Source organism: Bombus impatiens, unplaced genomic scaffold (assembly GCF_000188095.3).
Source record: "Bombus impatiens unplaced genomic scaffold, BIMP_2.2 scf_0317, whole genome shotgun sequence".
In the NCBI taxonomy this organism is placed as follows: domain Eukaryota; kingdom Metazoa; phylum Arthropoda; class Insecta; order Hymenoptera; family Apidae; genus Bombus; species Bombus impatiens.
The window spans coordinates 1,736,685-1,748,569 of NT_176736.1; the positions used below are offsets into that span (position 1 = coordinate 1,736,685).

General features: G+C 43.3%; 1 protein-coding gene across 1 annotated transcript in view; it reads right to left on the reverse strand.

Annotated features, from left to right (window-relative positions):
• Positions 1–11,879, reverse strand: part of LOC100749320 (zinc finger protein ZIC 4) — a 37,434-nt gene extending 25,555 nt beyond the window's left edge. The window contains exon 1 of the mRNA XM_003489020.3: positions 10,573–11,879. Coding sequence (XP_003489068.1) covers positions 10,573–11,512 — 940 coding nt within the window. The 5' untranslated portion in view covers positions 11,513–11,879. The remainder of the gene's footprint in view (positions 1–10,572) is intronic.
• Between the last annotated feature and the right edge of the window lie 6 nt (positions 11,880–11,885).

Consider the following 11,885-nt stretch of genomic DNA (forward strand, 5'->3'; position numbering starts at 1 on the left):
GTTCGATAGGTTGACCATTCGAGCGAGAATAAAGATCGAGGAGGGCTGCGAAGATCGGTTAGGTTTGAGGCGGGCTGAATGAACGGCTCGCGGGGAACGTGACAAACAGGTTTCTCATTAACGCTGCAGCTTGACGAGAAGCCTTCGAAACCGCGCGACGCTAATTGTGAACTAACGCGACACACGGCTACCAGAGCTGGGGATCCGGAGGTAACCGGAACACCCCGAGGTAATTTAATGGAAAACGATGCGCATCGGTTTTATCGATCCTTTTCCATTCTAAACATTTGTCTCGATCTGTTAATTGCTCGTGAATTGCGAATCGCGATTGCTTAATACTACCACTGGATGTAACGGAAATGTAGAATGGAATAACGCGTGCTAATTTATCAAGGAAGCTTACTTAAATTGCATTAAGCGGCTGATAACATCTAATCTCAATTCATTTCTATTTTATAATAAAGATACGTTTCCAACTAATCTTTGCTCGTTATACCGATTCCAAGAGGTGAATTAAACCACTGTGAAGCAAAGTGTGCAACAGACTAATACATCCGAAGATCGCAATCGATCACGCCACTTTACTCGTTCTTCCGATTCTTCAACAGTGGAAATTAACATCGCCAGTGGCCGATCCCCGGCGGTGAGTTAAAAATACAAGTGAAGAACATGAAGGAGCAACATGATACGAATCGTAGTTTCTTTCGCCTTTCACACAAGACCGATTTGAAAGATACGCTTGCCGATCAATTCATTTATACAAAATTCTATTCCTATTTCAGCTTCGAATTAAACATAAATTTCTCTATTTTTTTGAATATTTCAAGGATATCGATTGCCATAAAACATGTAAATATTATAACGATATAATACGAAATGAATGTATTATATTAAAACATGTAAAACATATCATATAACTTTTTGACATGTACATTACGAAACTCGAAGAACTTATCCCCTACGTTTAAGAGACATAATTTAAAACCCTGTTTTAGCTCCTCCTTTTCTACTACGTCATATTAAAACGCTTCTTTCTAGCTACGAATTAATATTATAATTGGACAATCGACTTATCACGTATCCCTTGTGATCTTCAAATGCAATGTAACTCTTCTGCGCGTACGTAAGTACATAAATACCCGAGAAACAGCAAGAAAGAAATTCTCTGGCCAGGCGAATCGATAAAGGAGCGTGCGGCGTGCGCGCGGAGAAGAAGAGGGAAGAAGCTCGCGCGTGGCCTCGTTATTTTTTCAGCTGACTGAATCGAGAGTGGCGAGAGAGCGAAAGGGTGCGATCGACGCAGTAATTAACCGGTTCTGTTTTTCTAGAAGCCAATCAACCGAGCCACGGGTGTATCTATTTATCGCGGGTTTCGCGTCCCGAAAACGGACACGCGTGGTGTCCCGAGACAACCGACGCTTCCGTCTTCGTTTTCGATCGCCATTGCTTGTCCATCAAGCCCTGACACGCGCCATTAACTGTATCAACAGCCGCTTCCGCCTTCGTGAACCGTGTTCCTTGTAGTTGGCGTTCATTAACGCGAATGGACGGACCCTGTGATATCGCGTTTTTCTTTTTCATCCGCTTTCGAACGACGATTAAACTGCACCGAAGTGCACGGACGTATCGTTGTACTGTTTGTTTTCAAGTTTGCGATTAGGCGACAGTGACGAATATTGTCGTTTAAGAGCGGCTCGTGCAGCCTTTAGACCATCGGAGAAGTGGTGTAAATTATGGGAATTTTGGAATTTTTACCAACGTGGCATATTTTTTTTCCTGTTATAATAATTTTGAGCCTTCGATTGCATCAATTTCGAGACATCCTCTCATGTACTCGATTGATCCTACGATCTTCAATTTTTCTATCTGAATCTCGTTTAAATTTGAACAAGTAAAAAGATTTCTAACGTTTTAAGGAGATCATCGCGACATCGTGCAACTCTCATGACTGAGACACTATTCTTTTAAATTTTTGACTGTAAAAAGATATGTAATTCAAAAGTTTCTTCATTTTCTAAAAGGGGCTTAAACGCGATCTAATTCTCAAAGCGCGCGTGATTAAAAAATCTTCTAACTTTCCAAGAAAAAATGTTAGACAGGCGATGTAACCTCCAAGTCTCACATAAGTAAAAAAATTATGCAAACTTCCAAGAAGCCTTGCAACAATTTTTCACATGAGCTAGAGAACGATTCAAATCATATTGTTGTTTTGCCTCGGAGTATCAATATCGTTAGGATACACATAACGTAATAATAAATAAACTCTGGGTAAAACAATATTGTCGCTACGTGCAACCGTTAAATAAATTTGAATTCAAATTTTCCGGCTCTCCCCCGACCAGTATAAATAAACGGCTGCAACCGAAGAGTTCAGTTATCAACGAATTATCAGCGATCTAATTAACGAGTCATTAGCGATCTTATTTTGCGACTTATACACTGTCTTGGCGAATCCGTTAGTACAAGCATCTTAGCGAATATTGTCTATATATTAATTTATTTAATCATTTTAAATATACCCGACGGTTTCAACAACGAACCATCTCGTCATTAAACCTCACCGACCAACCATCCTCTACACATCAACAGTCTCTTCAACAGTCTGTTGACTAGCTTGCCGGTCAAAGCGAACCGCTTCGGAATAGAGTCGTCGAGGCTTAAACCGCGATCTTGAACGGGATTATCGACAGGTTGAAGGCGTGTAACGTGCCTTCCGCGAGGAATATGGCCGGGAATGGCGAAGACTCGGGACGGTTACGACGTTCTGAAAGAACGCCAGCGGCTATCAGCTCTGCCCACTCTCGTGTGGCGGTGAGCTTTTGCAACAAATCTTTCGGTCCAAATCAGTTTCAAATAATATACGCAGCTCGGCCCCCGGGGCCTCGCGATGCAGCCCAGCCGCAGATTTCGACGCATGAATCCTCTTTTAATGACCCTGCGAACTACCAGTGCTCGGCTACCGTACAATAAGCTGCACAGATTCTACGTTCGGCCCGATCTCTTCATTCTCCATCGATGGAAAGATGTATTTTGTGTAAGAAGCTGAAGGTTGACCGTGTCACTTTTGAGAGTTCTGTCGTGAGAAAAGAAATTCAGAATCATCTAAAGATTCCAGTTTTGCATTTCTTTAAGAATCCTTTTTGGTATAGTAGAAGTTTGTTTTGGTTGACTGCGGGAAGGATGTTACACATCTTGGAAAATCGATTCTACTTGTTATAATGAGGAATTTGAGGAAAATTGTTACATGGTAGAAGATTTTGCCTCATCTTTATCTCGTCGTGTTATCTTTATTGAAATGAATGGAGGAACGGATGAAAGTTATACGGGTCCGAATAACATGTAACGGTGGGAGGGAGGCGATTCCTCGTGTAAAAATAAGAGGAAGATATACAATACAATTTTACCATTCTCAGCTTAGTTTTCGAGAAAATTGAGTTTGAGAACTGTCAAGTATACTTGAACGTGCATAATTCCGGACTGGACAGGATCAAGTAATCAGTCAGGAGGGCATTCTATGTGTGAAAATAAGTTGAAAATGTAAAATTATAATTTTTCGGACGCTTTGTTTCCGAGGAAAAGAAATTTGAAGATTTATCATGCGCATGTACTAGGCCGATCCTTAACAAAATATGTCGAAACTCTATTTTCTTGAAAATTAAGCCTTCGGGCAAATTTTAATCCTGTTCAGTCGGAAATTAGCTATGTTCAAGTACATTTGATGAATTTCTAAACCCGTTTTTTGCCGAAAACCAAGCCGAGAATGAAAAGGTTGTATTCCGTATATTTTTCTTATTTTTCCACAAGGAATGTCGTCGTGTCCACTTTTACATGTCACTTGTTCGCGTTCTGTACATCATCGTTAAAAAATCAAAATTAGAAAGCTTCTAAAACTTGCGAAGGAAACTGTAGGAGGACAAACAGTTGATATAACTGGAATTTTATATAATCGTTCACTGATTTTTCCCTACTAACTTCTTACAGCAGTTGACATTCAGATAAGTGGACTCGATCGACGCTAGTTCATTAATAATCGTAAATTCTAACGAAAGTGGAGTGCATATATTTAAGAAAATTAACCACGGTATATTTTATATAAGAACTTTGCCTAAGAATTTTCACTAAGAAAAAGATGGAAAAGAACACATCGATAGCATGAGAAATTGCCGCTAGATAGAAAACACATTTTAAGCAACTAATATTCGCTACGGTACTCGACGCAAGACATATGGAAATAACTCAATTTCAAGCGAACCTACGTTCTAAATATCGTAACCGACGCTTTTCAGAATCCTAGATACTCAACGATAACGTCATCCTCCTAACGAACCTGTAATTATTTCCAACAGCATATAATTCTCCCTTTCATAAGCGTTGCGCGGACGAATCGAGGCGGACAAGAAGACCGGAATCGTTATCGCGATTCTATATCGATGGTCTCGCAGGAACGCCGTCGCGTTTCTAAAGATACACGTTTTCGCAGCAACAACGGGCCGACAGAGCGCATTTCCGGCAGGCTGTATCTTTCGTTTTGCGTTCCGCGCTGTCAAAGATGAGCGAACGACCGGTGTCGGGTACCGATCGATGAAGGCGTAGGCGGTTGAACAACAAAAGCCACGCGGTAGAAACAGGGAACCTGAGGGCTGGTTTTTTATTGGTGGTAAGCTTTTCGAGCTGTGCACGCGCGAAACACTGTCTCGCCCTTATCGACCCGCGAGCTTATCCTCAGCCTCCACCGTCAGACGTCTTGACGATTCACGTCGAGTGTCATATCTCTTGGACGTCCTGTGGAAAAATACTTTGACACGTATTATACGATACGACGTTCATAGGTTTCCGGACGCTTTGGTATTGATGGTACGTGATTTGCATCGAGATTTGTAAATTAATAATCAGTAGACTGCGTTTCTCAATTTTCCATTAGAAAGTATAGGCGTTCTAAGGTATAATTCAGAAATTAAAAAATTTGAAAGAAGAAAGAATAGAGAGCTGGTCAGGTAACTAAGTAGTTGTACGGCGTTTGACAACGCCAGTTTTATTGCGTATTAGCTTCCAGATATCGAGCTAACCGGATCATAATACATCGTTGTAGTTAAGCTGACTATGTTTGATTTATCCGCAACTTTGATAGAGATTTTTGTTCGAACGTGACAATTTTATTATTTCACATTAGGCTTGAAAAATCAATTTAATCGCGCTCGATTTATCTCAGGTTAACTTTATAATGAAAATATATCATGTCAAAGATAAGCAAGTGCTCGCCTTCTCTCCGAATCCTTAAGCCACGGTTACATTTATAAACACCTTGTCAAATTGTCGATTGTAAAATCGTCGAGGTGGTGCTTTCAACATTAAAGAAATTCCCGATCGGTCGATATGCAAATCAAGATAAGCCGGACAATTTACCTTCGATTTAGATCTCTCTTTCACGACACTGATTTACGAAACGGGTAATTGAAAGGATCGGCAACGAACGCTGACAGGGTGTTTCGAAATCGTAGCAGTTAACGCCGAACGACGTTAAACGCAGCCGATTATCGATCACCGTCGTCGTCGCTAGCGATCGCCAGGATTATTCGTTCGCGTGGCCGTCGGTGCCCTTCCACGCGCGTTTCATCTTCGAATCGAACGAGCCGAGGATCGAGTATCGAAGCGTGCTCGTTCCAAGATCGATCTTTCACGCGGAAAGATTTCGATGAGTCGCCGTTACGATAATCTCGCGCGGTCGATGCGCTTTCCGCGTCTCGCCTCGACAGATCGCGCCTTGTCATCGTTCGAAAACCGCTCGCCTCCGAAGCATAAAACGTGCCATCCTTTTGCGTACCGTGTCTCGATCGATTTCCATCGAAAGATCACCAGGGAATTCATGGAATTTTCTTTCGCCCCATTAAACAAGCCACTTGCATCGTAATTAATTGTCTTTTCGAAATTGCAAGTAAGACCGTGCAACGTTAATATTCATAATTCAAAGCTGTCGCGCCGGTAGATGTATCCTTGGCGAATATGTATCGATATCGATAAAATAATTTGTATGCGCCTCTGGAATCCCGATTCTAATCGAAGAGAGGGGAGGAAGAGGGTCGGTTTAGCGTGTTCCTGTCGACGTCACGCCGCCTTATCACAATAGCCGGCACGGCTTTCCATATTGGCCTCGCATAAATCCGATCATGCATCTCCGATACCGATCTTACCGGCCGCCGCCATTAGTTACCAGAGACTTACAATGTTCCCCGTGGAACGGAGCTTTACAGTGTCGTCGATCGTCGTCGATTTCCTGAGAGCGCCGCTCAGCCGCCACGAATATCGTCCTCCCGCTTTCTGGCATCGTTTCCTCGTTCTTTTCTCCGAGACTCCTTCCGCTTCCTATTCTTTCGTGTCCCCCCACGTTCTAACCTTCGAGGTCGTTCATTCTTCCGTGTCATTTCATGTTATCATAGATGTAACATAAGAATTAATAAACACCAAAACCCACTAGTTACTCAATTACTTGACACGACGGATCAGATCCGCAGGTTAAAAAGACAATTGCCCTTTAGATTTAAACATTAGATTCAGCTAGAACCAAACATACGATAATCATTTGTTATTCGCATTATAGTACTTATATAATAATTTACTTATAATTCTCAATGAGAAAAGATTTAACCACTTTCAAATAAAAAAGAAAAACAAATTTCATGTTCTTACACTGGTTATTTTTTCAATTTTTGCAATACTTGTTTTTCTTATTCGCGTAAGTCTCGACATCTACCTGGATCCCTTTGAAGATTTCTTATCTATTTTTCTATACGTATTTCTCTTTATATAATTCTTCCTGCCATATTCCTAGTATTTTTTGTAAAATACCTTCCCGATTGTCGTTGTTTTCTCGAATTAAAAATTCCACGCGACCTTCCTGAGTTTTCCCTTGCATTGGGTTGGCAACTAAGTGATTGCGGATTTTGTCATTGGGTGGTAATGATTTCACTTACATTTAGATAACAGGATTCTTCCTGATTTCGTAACTTCCACGAATATAACGATGCTTCTGATCGTTCGCAGAAATCATGCAACAGTCCAAATCAATTTTGGTCGGTTCGATCCTCCCTCTTTCAGTACATTCAACAAGACGATTCACGGATTATTTACAAAATAGCGAGAAGAGCGGAGACAATCAACTTAGCGAAATTTCTTCCCATGCAAACGAGCGTGTCGACCTCGTCTACGAGGACGGGGGAAAATTTTCAATCGTTCCGTTTCGTCGGCGCGGCGAAGCCATTTACTCGGACCAGTCCCCCTTTTTCTATCTTCGACATGCTCGTCCCTACTTAACGCTTATTCCACAACAACCCCCGGCGACGACTCATCCTGTATCATCCCCTTATTCAACGCGTCTCTAACCCCCCGAAAATCCTGACCAATGGCGCTTCGTCCTAGGGGGAAACCATTGTCGATCCGACCAATCGTCGCGACTCGTAACACGCATATACGAGACTCGACGCGCTACAACGCTATTCTTCTTTCTATCTTTTCTTCTTTTTTGTCCTCCTATCTCTGTCTACTTTTCTCGTCTCATCCTTCATTGTCGACGAGGATAGTCTCTTTATAATGCATATCAATTTGTGCCTAATGGCTGACACCGTTCCAACGGGTCACATCTGCGAATTAATAGGAGCATTCCTTATGCCCGACGGTTTTTAACGCACGCCCGCCCGCACGCGATCATTGTCCAACTTTGTATAATACGCGAAACGAGACGCCAACGTGTTACTGCGTAATCATCGGTGTTTTCGCGTAAACGGCCATTACACCCCTGTAATTCATTCCCGTTAAATCAAAGTATCGTAATTCCTATACTTTTTTTTTTATTTGGAAGTAGCATTTTGGTGATTGTTAATTCTTGTGTTATATCTACTACTGAATTTGCATATTCCTATACTTTTAAATCGAATCTTAGGAGAGCTTAGATCTTTAAGTTAAAGAGGGTAAGGAACGGCGAGGAAGTGTTTGGAAACGGTTGTTTGCGGATTAAAGTCTTGTAGAAACTTGCGAGCGCGGTACTTTTTCACCGGAAAGCTTCTTTGAGAATGGTTTAAGAACTTCTACCGTAAAATAATCCACCGGGATTTTTTCTTTTTTGGAAATTATTTATAGATTGCGGATATTTGCGTAGAATAGTTTTACAGGCACAAGTTGCGAATTTATTTCGCATTCTAAATATTGTAACGAGCAGTTTTGTATATTTTGTATATTTTCTTTAGTTTTGTATATTTCAAGTTTGTATAAATACAGGAACCACTGTGTTCTACGTAAAATGGGCGGATAACATCGGTGCCCGTTCACGGAGATTGTTGCGTAACACCGGTGAATTCGCGCGAGCCAAAATATTTGTCCGAGGTGTTTCCACGATAAAAAACAAAGAATTCCAGCGTCGAGTCGCTTTTGTGCGCCGGTCGCGGTACAGAACGATGAAAGAAGGGTGGAGGGCGAGGGCAATAAAGGGGCATCGTGAGCGTACACGCGCGTGAAACGGGGAACGCCTGGAAACAAAGCGTGAAGCCGTGCGTGGAAAGTTTTTTGAAAATGCCAATTTATTTCGAAAGGGCTCGCAGGAGGACCACGCTCGTTCACCAACGCGCCAACTAAATGAATTTTAATTGATTTCTTTCTTCACAGTCAGCCTACCTCTCCAGTCTGTGCAAAAGCCTGACAAGGATTTTCAAATTTCCATCCTCCGGATCGAGAATAAAAAAAAGTAGGAAGACTAAGAACCTAGTGTATGAATCTTCGTCTCATACTCACAACAATGGCATTACTGTTCTTAATCAAAATCGATATAAGAATGTCTTTTTTCCTTCGAGTCAGATAACATTTGGTCTGTTTGCTTTTGCTCTTCAATTACGAAACGGTGTATAGCGTGATAATACGTAGTCTAACGCATTATATATACGTTACATAATAGTATATAATGCATATAGTGTTATAATCCGTTAAAGATGGTTGATGTATTAGGGAAAATCATACGAGACACACCTGATTTCGTCTGGCAATTGTCGAAGGAGATTTAGCTCGCGCGAGTCACGTATGATTGACAGGCGACGGCGACAGATAGCTCGATTCGAGGTAGAAACAGAAGCGCACTGTGCGATACACGGGGGCGGACAGACGCTGCTGGCGTGAAATCCGTGCGAACGGAAATACTGGGGAAGCGTTGGTACGCTAAAATATGCGATCAGAAGCGATACAATATTACGTTCCCGAGACCCTTAATTGAATTCTCGCTCGCGGCGTTGATCATTAAAGAGCCCGCGCTTCTAACCATATAACCTTCCAACTATAATTTCCCTACATTAATTTTACTACATCAATCGCATTAACCCCTCTGCCAAAAAAATCTAAAATGCTTCTAAACCGTCTCGAATGAAAAACAACAAATCCGACGCTAATCATTCTACGCAAGAACGAAGAAGAGAAAATCTCCCCTCGATTACTATATCGAAGTATAATCAAGTAACGACGTCCGTCTAGCGGCAGATGCACTCGCTAATGGATTTACGCGTCCCCGTGGTTTCACGAGGCGTTTCGAGAAACCGAATCGCGGAGCGGATCGTCCGCGAGACGAGCGTATTCTCCTCCAGAGAGATAAATTGAAATGAAAAACGAAGGGATAAAAACGAAAGGACGTTGCTCCAGCACGCAGACACGGTCGTCGTGGTAACGGACGGACGGACAATAAAACTACAAGGTGAAATTAGTAGTGACTGTCCAGAAAGGAATCTCGTAACAGCAGCCGGTCGTGAGAGAAAGATCCGTGTGGCTGGCTGGACGCCTGGCGTCTATCCGTCGGGCCCTGAGCCAATGGGACAGGCTGGTGGTTTCGTTTCGTGTGTGTATATAACCATATGTAAATACATTGTCCAGGGACGCGGGCATAAAACGCTACGATATATGGCCCGGTAATTTCTTAATTGCGCCCCGAAAAATTCTTGTCATCGTAAACAGCCGGTTGATTATATTGAAACGACTCGAGGCGCCGGGGGCGTTTCATGGATGAAGCGAAGGCTGGACCAAAATGAGCCGAGATAGGGGAAGGTGGAGGGGAAGGCGATAGTAACTGCTTCGGCCGTTTATTTATACGTCTCTGGCGTTTAACCCTTTTGTAGCTGGAAATCGACCGATTTCCATCGACTTCATTGCCTTTCTTTGTTCGGTGCCCCTTCCGTTTTCTCTTGCACGCGATGTAGGCGATCGTTCCCGAATTAATTAGCTTCCCACCGTTTCGATTCCTTCTAACTAGCCAATATCCGGCTACGATTTGTCGCGATTTTCCACGATCATCTAGCTTCGGTAGAATTTCAGGATGTTACGAGAGGTTTGGTATCGCGATTGATTTGTATCGGATGACAACGCTTCTACAAGGAATTGGAGGTATTTTTTTTGAAACATTCGAAACACAGTTAGGAAGGAATCTGTCTAAAGACCTAAAAATTATAGGTTTCGTTTTAAAGTAACAAGCAACAAGTGCAAACGTACTTGTGAAAGATGAACAGACATCTATAGTCCTAAGAGGAGGTATATAATATGTACATCACTTACCGGTGTGCGTCCTCTTATGAATTTTAAGATTCTCAGACCTGGCAAAGACTTTTCCGCAGCCGGGAAACGGGCAAGGGAAGGGTTTCTCACCGGTGTGAACCCTTATGTGGTTAACAAGTTTGTACTTTGCCTTGAAGGCCCTGCCGTTACGCGAACATCCCTGCCAGAAGCACGCGTGCGTGGTGCACTCGGGACCGCCCACGTGTTCCACCGTGAGGTGCGTCACGATATCGTGGAGGGAGTTGAAGAGTTTGCCGCACAACTTCCTTCCGGGTCCGGGTGCATCCTGATCTACCCACATACACGACATTTCTTGCCGTTGGCCGCCTGCAACCCCACTGGTTCCGCCACCGCCGCTTCCGTTGCTTCTCATATACCTTAAAAAGGCACCGTGAGGATGATGGCTTGGATGGCTGACGGCTGGATGTTGTTGATGATGGATCGACGCTGGCGTCAGATGAGGAGCACTTAAATACTGATGATGAGGCGGTAGTCTCGAATCTTGGGGATAGTGTCCTGGATAGTGACTCGCTGCCAGGGGATGTTGGCTCGGATGATGAGGAAACTGCTGCATCGTTGCGGCTGTCCCGTCGTGATGTAAAGGTGTGAACAATCCTAGACCACTTTCCGGCGTGGTCGGATTCGCGGTCGCGTTGAATTCGTGCTCGCGGCGGAGGAGAAAATCACGTGCCGCGTATCCAGGATGATGGCTCATGTGGTGTCCCATGTGCGGTGCCATGTGCGATGCCGGATGGGGATGATGAGGGGGATAGCCTTGGGGGTGAAAGTGATGGTGTTGCTGAGACGGAGCTTCACCTGGTGCCGGCTGCACACCTGTACCAGCGTCCGTGGCATCACCACCACTGGGTGATAGCTTGATGCCCAGATTGGCCAGATGGTGTGGATGCGAGGACACTCCATCCAGGAAAGCGTTCATCATCGTGATGGACGAGACGGTTGCAGTTGCGGTGTCGATCAGTTCAGATACCAGCTCATGCCTCTACACCAATTTCTCGTCTCTTTCTCACGGACAAATACGTTTTAAAACGCTCCTAAGAATAGGTTTATTATTTTAAATCATACACTTGGGAATCACTGTAAAGTACACTGTCTATGCAACTTCACTTCAGTTCACTGTTTCTTCTCTTCTTTCATCCGTCTGTCGTTTCTATTTCCTAAATTTTCGTCGCTTGGCTGACTCACTGCATTTAATCGCCAATTATGTCAGTTCCGAAGTCTTCGTACACGTTCTCCCTCTTTCCACGCTTTGTAATCGCGACCGTGCGAACACTCTGCGAACTCTCCGTGAGACG